This window comes from Gigantopelta aegis, chromosome 14 (genome assembly GCF_016097555.1).
Source record: "Gigantopelta aegis isolate Gae_Host chromosome 14, Gae_host_genome, whole genome shotgun sequence".
Lineage (NCBI taxonomy): Eukaryota > Metazoa > Mollusca > Gastropoda > Neomphalida > Peltospiridae > Gigantopelta > Gigantopelta aegis.
This window is the reverse complement of record NC_054712.1, coordinates 6,108,470-6,117,837: the sequence shown is the minus strand read 5'-3', so window position 1 is coordinate 6,117,837 and position 9,368 is coordinate 6,108,470. Positions and strand designations below refer to the sequence as shown.

At 37.8% G+C, this 9,368-nt stretch overlaps 1 protein-coding gene across 1 annotated transcript; it reads right to left on the bottom strand.

Annotated features, from left to right (window-relative positions):
- Positions 1–313: 313 nt before the first annotated feature.
- LOC121389501 (forkhead box protein C2-B-like) lies at positions 314–3,186 on the bottom strand. Its single transcript, XM_041521153.1, has one exon. It carries the CDS (start codon positions 2,751–2,753, stop codon positions 1,272–1,274), a length of 1,482 nt encoding a protein of 493 aa, XP_041377087.1. The 5' UTR covers positions 2,754–3,186; the 3' UTR covers positions 314–1,271.
- Between the last annotated feature and the right edge of the window lie 6,182 nt (positions 3,187–9,368).

The window sequence follows — 9,368 nt, the reverse complement described above, 5'->3', positions numbered from 1 at the left end:
CAGAAACACACAATTATTTTTTAGGCCTAAATAAATAAATAAATAAATAAAGCAACAAACATCAGCGACACATTAATTTACAGTTATTAAAATCCAGCAGCTCGTCAGATTTCCAAACCACCCTTCCTGCGCCCTCCCTCTCCACCCCCACACACATATATCAAAAATAATATAGAATACCTAACGATCTTAGAAAAACACTGGTATTATTTTCACAAATAACACAATAAATCGCTCATCTGTGTGAGCGACAACACAATTTGTCGGCGCACGTCAAAGCACTGCTATAAGGAGGACTCAACGAGATTTTAGATGAATTTCTACATATTTATTTCTACACGTGATAAACATGAATTGTTCTAACACAAAAGACTGGCCCGGGAGATCACCGGACAACACTCAGTCGCATTAAACTGGGAAATCCGACCGACCTGTCCTGTATTGCACGGACAAATCAATCGACTCAAAACACAGAAAAAACAATGTCCATTCGATGGCTTATGCGTGATCTTGTTTTTCTTCGTAATTGAAAATGTCGCATTATTTTTCTACATCGACATGGAATTTGCCACCAAGTAATCCGCCAGGAAATGTTATTAGTGTAATCTTTAGCCAAAAATGGGCGGTGTTTTGTTTTTGTATTTCTACGACAATCCACTGTCGTTGATTAGTTTTCATTTTTAGTTTTGGTGGGTTTTTGGAGGTTTTTTTTTTTTTTTACACAAAATTCATTTGGTTGTAAATTGAATTTGCCGATCAGAATTTTGTAGTCAGAAATTTGTCCTGCACACACATTCTGAAAATTTGTTTTTGATACATTTTTGATCCTTCGATTTTATATTATGAATAAAAATATTCATGATGACATATTGTAAAATAAAGAGAGAATAAAAATAAAATCTGTAGCACAGGAGATATTTCGAGTTCAGGAAATATTGTTATGGAAATCTTTAGCACCCTTTGCTATTAATGGAATAAAATTTCTCCTACCTTGCAGACAGAAAAATCCATCCCAAAACCCACGAAAAATGAAAACATGAGAGAATTTTCCCCGCGTGGTTGATACGAACAGGAATTCTTTGAAAAACACAAAAACTGAAATCGACACAAGTTTCTCCCTAAAACGTTCATACTTCGTTGAAATGGAGTCCGGTAACGTACATAGAATCTCTGAACGCTTTAACGATTTGTGTTTTTGTGTTTATCGACACGTGCAAATCCACTGAACCGAGTCTGTTAATAATATTATTAATAAACACATTATTTAAAGTCTAGAATTTTGTACAGTCGTATGCGTAGGGGCTGCTAGACTTGTAGGGCGCCCTAAACGAAGCGAGCTGACAGCTAGAAGCGCCCTGTGATTGCCCCGTTTGTGACGACAGAAGTCTTTGTGAGTCGAACATCTCCCTCATGTAGGGCGAGGTCGTAAAGTCTGCCCCGTGGTTGATGTCCGCGGTGGGAGGCATGTACCAGCCGTTGGGGCGGGAGTACGCCCCGGGGCCGGCCTGCGACATGGAGAAAACACTGGGATTAAGTCCGTTCGTCTGGGTGAGGGTGGTGTGAGGGGAGTGCCCCCCGTTGTTGTTGTTACTGCCGTCGTCCCCACCGGACGGACACTGCGGCGGTGCTATGGACATGTGTTGAGAGTTGGACATGTGTCCCGGGGTTGACGTCGCCCCCGTCGTCGTGTTGGGAAACACGGGTTGAGCGCCGCACGGGTAGTTGTACGACGACGTCACGTTCTGCGTGCACGACGACGCCGACGTGCTCCTGTATATATCCGAGGACCTCGAGTAGGGCAGGACGTGGGGGGACACAAGAGGGGGCGGGCGGGCCGTCACGAACGTCCCCGCCACGCCGAGATCGCAGTTCGGGGTCGGGTGGTTCGGCGACATCAGATTCTCCACTGAAAAACTCGTCGGCGTCGGGTCCATCACGGGATCGGGTGGAATGGGTAAAGTGTTGCTAGTGCTCGGGCGCACCGATAAACAGTCATTTTTGGGCGAATCCATGGGTTCGATTTTCGTGTTCGACATGACAATAGGCGACACCGATTTCTCTTCCTTGATCTTGTCCGGCAGGTCTGACATCTCGCTTCCGCTGCTGGAGCTGTGCATCTCCCCATTCCGCTCCTCGTCCTCGAAACCCTTCAACTTCTCCTCCTCCCCCAGCTGAATGTTCTTATCGTCCCCCTCCTTGTCTATGTGGGCTTTCTTCTTGAACCGCCGCCGCCGCCTCAGGTAACTCCCGTTATCGAACATGTTGTAGCTGTCGGGGTCCAGGGTCCAGTAGCTTCCCTTTCCGGGTTTCTTATCGTCCCTGGCGATTTTCACAAAACACTCGTTCAGCGACAGGTTGTGTCGAATGCTGTTCTGCCAGCCCTGCTTGTTCTCTCTGTAGAACGGAAACCGGTCCATGATAAACTGGTAAATTCCGTTCAGGGTGACTTTCTTATCCGGGGTGCTCTGTATCGCCATGGCGATCAGTGCGATGTAGCTGTAGGGCGGTTTCACCAGGTCCTTGTTGGGGTGGTGCTGGGTGCTGTAAGGGGAGTAAGGGGAGGGGCGCGCCACCGAGTACTGGTCGTGGCCGTACATCGACATCCCCCCCATCGTCATCCCCGCGTAGCCGCCGTGGCGGTAGTAGTTCTGGTCGCCGAACAGTGCCGCCGGAACCATCCCCAGGGTGGGGCCGTTGGAGATGCCGGCGACTCCAGAGGTCGGGTAGGACGGTTGCAAACCATTGGTCTGCATGTCCCTCCACTCAGGCGGTACGCGGCGGAAAATGCAGGCAGCCACAGTGTAGGATTGTTTGTACACAACACCAACAAAACAGTTCTGCTACGATGAGTTCCCTTTTCAACGTCTGCTAAAGATAGTTCTTTCTTGGTCGTGGTTTTCCACGTCTGCTACAGTCAGTTGTTTTTCACTTTCTATCCTGTTCTCTTTTTTGTATCTTTTTGTGGACGTCTGCTTCGATAATGTCTGCTATTTTTCAGCTTCACGTCTGCTTCAACCAAGTTAGTTTTTGATGTCTGCTACCACCAAGTTTGTTCTACGTCTGCTACAACCACGTCTGTTTCTACGTCTGCTACAACCACGTTTGCTCGACGTCTGCAATAAACCAAGGATTGTTCGTCGTCTGCTACACGACCAGTTGGTTTGACTTCTGCTAAATGACCTGATCCGTCTGTACTATTCGACAATCTTCCGTACTATTCGACAATAAACAGACATCAGTGCCGGCTGGTGCAGCTTCCATTCACCATATACGGCCGGGAGGACCGCCCACAAAACAAGTCCAGCCAACCAGAACGTCGCATTGTTGTGTCTGACAAGAGAAGTCCCCGCCCCCGGTCTGAATGCGGCACAGTAATGTCAGACGCGAGAGGAGAACAGTTTGATGAACATATAAATTAATTGGCGATTTCTGTACGATATTTTCGATGGTACTACATAGAAAAAAAAGATTTTGGCTGAGAAATGAGGATAAACTCACGTCCTTCCCGGTTCGGCTTTTAGCGGATAGACTTTCATCTGCGTTTGCGCTCAGTGTTTTCATTCCAGATGGGACTTTCAAGTACCTACTCGAGACAATTTGTATATAAAACGATTATACTCTATCGAGAATGATATTTATTCGCTACACACTTTGAAAGATGGTGCAGTCATTCGGTACACTCGTATTCACGGGTTCGAAGATGCAGATGTATGGAATGTAGTCCGTGCATCCTTTTGAGAGAATTTTTGTCAACAAGAAAAACAAAAACAAAAAGGAAGAAAAAACCATAATAAAATAAAAGGAAAGAAGAAAAAAAAGAAAAGAAAAAGAGAGAAAAAAAAGAGATTTAAGAAAAAGGGAAAGAAAAAAAAGAAAGACTTTTTAAAACTTCTGTAATACTTGAGGTTATGAAAGAGAACGCGGACTTGTTTGTCCCTTGGGCTGTGCGCTCCCGAAGTCGTAGCCTAGTCTCACAGACGTCATTGTTGAGGCAGTTAGAGAAATAACTTAGGCATGTGGCAGATATTAGCGAGACTGGGGAATAGGCTTAAATTACTCTCACATTGGCCCTGTATAAAAATTCTTCAAATGTGACTCCACGAAATCTACGCGAAATGCGAACTTTTGACGTTCTTGCTTCACACGTGGGTGTGTTTCGTCTATCGGTCTTTCACAGATAAACACATTTTTAAAATCGAAAGAGGAGATATTTGCCACAAAAGTTTTACTCTATCTTTTAACACTAGGGGTAAAAAACCCTACGCATATTATAATGAAATACTTTTTATATTTATTTCAAAATAAAGCCATTTACAAACTTATACTAAATCCTTTAGGCTCTGTTTATGCAGATTTGTATTTTATATACCGGTCTTTGATGTAAATTAACGTAAATTAACTACAATAATAACAACAGCTACTACTATTACGTGATACTGCTACTACGTACAACAACAACAAATACTAGTGCCACTACTACTACTACTGCTGCTGCAACTACTACTATTACTATTGCTATTGCTACTACTATTTCTACTATTACTGTTTAGTAGCACTACGAATATTATTAAACTATTACTGCTACTGCTATTTCTACTACTACTACCACTACTACTACTACTACTACCACCACCACCACAACAACAACAGCTACTACTACTACTACTGCTGCTACTACTTCTATCGCTACTAATTCTACTACTATCACTACTAATTCTACTACTATCACTACTAATTCTACTACTATCACTACTAATTCTACTACTATTTCTATTACTGATAGCCTACTTCGTAACTACTAGAACTGTTACTACTAGAATTTTATTTTCACATATTTTATCTACTGGCATTATGACGTTGCTATATATGGGGCATTTTTGAACACTAAATATTGATCGATTGATTGATTGATGTACTATATCACCATCACCATAATCATCATCATCATCATCGTTAACATGGTCGTCATCTTCATCATCATCCCCCAGACCACCACCACCATAATCACCATCATCAAACGAAAACAAATAATTCTAAATAAACATTTAATAATTATTTAAAAAACCGCCTTTAAAATGCACCATTTTATGAGGGAGGGGAGGGGAATCCCACTATACGACTAATGCTGTTCATTTTAAAATTTAATTAATTTTTTTCCCCGCTAGATCGCCAAATGGACGACTGGTGCCGTGCCTAAACGCGACATGTTTACAAGCCCGCACAGACACCAGCGTACCAGCACAGATGGGGTCATTTTACCTCTTTCATTGCTCACTACCCCCAGACAATCGTACTGCCAACTCTATATATTCGTCCCTTGTGCCGTTTCGTCAAGAAAATTACATTTCTTTGAAGCAATCAAAGAGTTTATTGTCAACACGGTTAGGGCCCCGCGGGCCGGGAACGATGTCTATTGGTTTACGGGTGAACAGAACACTTATAAATTGATCAAACTTAACCCGGCATTTGCAGAGGTATCTTACGGGTATGGAGCGAGGTTTTCTTCTTCTTCTTCTTCTTTTTTTTTTGCTTGTGTGTTCCGTTTTTATCAGACGGTAATTGTACGTTTGTTAAAGCGCCTAATTCAGTAAAACTTTTCAATGGGCTGTGTTTCGAAATGATCAATAAGAGTCCATAGAGAAAAACGCACGTCGTGTTATTTCTAAAAGGTATAACATTCCAGTTTTGCTTTTCTCGCCACTGAAATGTCATAGTTTTCCTTTTTTGCCTCCTTCCTTTTGTAGACTGTGCAGCGATGTAGCGTAACGCTGGAGAATACAGAACGTAATATTGGATTAATGAAATCACGGGTTATCGGTAACACGACACTTCGAAGTATAAAGACGCTAAACTAGATAGGTCATGTTTGGTTTGGTTCTAATCTCCGAGTTGCTTTTTTATTCTTTCTTTTTTCTTCTGTTTTCCCCCCTTTCTGCTGCTGGGACTCGTGTGTTTGTATGTGTACGACAATTGCTTCAATTTGTATTTCCTATGAATCTTGTTTTCAAAGATAATAGCCAGTGTTTTCCGACGTTGACTCGATCTGGCCTTCCGAGCGTGCTGGTGTATTTTCACAATTTGTTTCAACTATCTTTTTATTGATCATAAACGCAAAAATGTGTTCATAGCGTAAATGATATGCGGTTATAAGTAGGTTTTCATCCGCGGATTTCGCCCGTTCTACTCTCACCTGAGATGACGTAGAAAAACAAAGATTATAATTCGGCGACTTCTACGGAATTTTCCGACTCGACAGTTTCCGTAAAAAAATTTTTTTATAGTTTTGACGGGAATGTAGAATTTTTTTTATGGTAACATAACATTTATTGTCATAATGGTAGTATTTTTTGGTAAAATATTTAAAATATTTGTGTTGTTATTATCGTTGTAGATTTTGTTTTGTTTTGCTTATTTATTTATTTATTTATTTATTTATTTATTCTTTGTATGGTTTTAATATTAAGATTTTATATTCTGTGAAATATAATAAATATGCAATACCGAAGAACTTGCTACTTTAAACAAATAAAGCACACATTCCTATAATAATAAATTTAGAAATCATAATAGAAAAATACTCTTATATTCAATTGTTATATTGTTGTAAGCTACAAACTAAGCACAGCATATATTCATACACTTGACACACGACACATGTACACACAAGGGATTTCTATTGTCAAATTGTGTGTCGATCAAATACATCAAACTTCAGTAAAAACGCACCAATCAGCTGTGAAAATTATAAGACGGGAAACAATATAATGTAATTGTGTTTAATTTAGTTTACTACCATCGTGTTTGTATATATTCATAAATTATGTCAATATTGTAACAATACGTTCTTAATACTAATCCTTTGATATCTATACTTGTTTATTGCGACTTGCTACTTTTGTCTGTAAACATTAGTGTGTATATAAATGGGTTAGTCGTGAAGTATGTTTATCATAAGTTTTAGCACGGTATTTCTTATTTAACAGTTTACTATTTATTATGCGCAATGTTTGTTTTCTTTTTTGTTTTCTTTTACGGTATTTCAAACAACGTGAAATAATAGGTGTCAAATATTTAATTTTTAAAATAATATGTTTAAGAAAAGGAATTATAACAAAGACGATAATGAAGATCATAGTGATGATAGTGATGATAGTGATGATAGTGATAATAGTAATCATACTAACCATAGTAATGATAATAATGTTTGTATAGTATTATAATTTGTTTTACACACGTAAGTTAACAGAGAAATATTACACAACCGACGAAATTTTTTTAGTTGAATTACTCGAAATATTTTATGTTTTTAATTCTTGATTACGTAGTTTGTGTGCTTGTAATTGAATATTATTGTATCAAGTATTAACTTATTATTAGTAATATATAGACAGACAGATATATATATATATATATATATATATATATATATATATATATATATAGATAGATAAACAAAATAAAATGAGTTTTTTTTATATACAAGTATCTGCTTAAATAAATAAATAAATAAATAAATAAAAATAGCCAAGAAAACAGAAACCAAACAGATAATTAATTGTGTTAGTACTGTGTGTAGTGAGAGGAGTTTAAATAATATAAATTTTATAAATTATTTGTACATTAAAAACTAATAAATAAAAATGAAAAACCAAGATGATGATAATAATAATAATAATAATAATAATAAAATACAAACAAACACGAACAAAAATATTTTTTTGAAAAATGTCCAGTAATTTTAAATTACACAATTTTATACTGATCACCAATTAACATATAAATGCTCGATACTATAAAAGTGACGGCCAGTTTTATACTTAACTAATAAATTGAATATCAGATCGTTCGTTACTGAATTGTTCGATTTATTTCTAAGAACGTCCGAGTTATGTAACTTCAATCCCAGCGGGAGGTTTGTTATAATATTATTGTATTCACAGCAGTGATAATACTGATTCATTAATCTTTTAATAATCACAATCGAAAGCAAAATTGCAGAATTTAATTTTAGATCAATTTTCAACTATCAATAAATTCTACAATAATGTTGCGGGTTTTTTTTTGTTGGGGGTTCCAGAATGGATTAAATATGTATGAAGGCAATTTTGTTATATTCTTAGCACTTGCAAAATAAGATTTTATTTACACCCTGTGCATAGAGAAAAAACTGCGACAAACACCCCAAGCTTAAAATAACATTTATGGTTCCTCGCCCCACCCGAATAATCAAGTCTGGACCACCCATTATGACGGTTCCAGAAATAATCATCTTCGGAGAGAAGGGTATAGGTACAAGCCCCCCCCCCCCCCCCCCCACCCCTCCAATCTACCATTCACGTAATTAAATAATAATATACAAATGTATATGATTTAGCTTTGTATTAAAACAAATAAATAAATACGGGCCTATCCAACATATATTAAATTGTTGATTCCAACCCATACCCCTCCACCCCTGCACCCACCTCACAGATATATGATAACTTCGAGACGAGGCATTAGAAAAATCTACAGCGATATTCCCAATTGCCCTTTTAGCGAACATATGCATATATCTCTCGCCATGATTCGCTTTTAGAAATGCAGTGTTTTGAAAATTCATCGGCTCGAGAAAGCTGGAAGTTTCCAACACCTGTCAAATTCTTGTGCCCGGATGCCGCCGCGAAGCGTGCATTTTATCAGACAGGAAAAGGTCAAAACACAGGGTTCATCCCCAAACCCGTGCTATTCATCGTTAAGAACACATTTTTATCATAAAGCGGATGGTTCAGAAAACGAATAAATATAGAATACCTATATATCACATGTTCCGATGACTTAAACATTAATATTCACTTTGTGGTCTATCCTGTTATGATATATGAAGTGATTGTATGTATATGTAATATATCACGTACGTTTCATTGACGGCTTGTTTCATCTATATACTTATGTTGTATTTCATCTGTATATACTTAAATTGTAAACGTTAAATGTAATGTACATTTCATTTACATTATATATATATATATATATTTTTTTTTTAATATTTTTTTTGTTTTAAATATTTATATTCATGATAATAGTTGCAATCACCGTATATTGTTATATTATTTTTAAAAATTAAAATAAGGCCTTTTAAGTTAGATAACTTGTGCCCAATAACTTTTGTTTATAATATACAACAACAATAACAACACCCCCCCAAAAAAAAAACCCACCCCCCTCCCCCCAAACCCCCCCCCCAAAAAAAAAACCCCAACAAACAACAACAACAACACACATATTAATTCAGTTTTCTTTATTTTGTTTAAAATTATTCAGTTTGAAACTCATTAAAGTTTGTGTCTATTAAAATCGTACCAAATTAATTGTATCATAGAAAACCA

Bases quoted from the DNA above. Each gene is read 5' to 3' on its own strand.
- LOC121389501 (XM_041521153.1), bottom strand. From the start codon at position 2,753: ATGCAGACCAATGGTTTGCAACCGTCCTACCCGACCTCTGGAGTCGCC.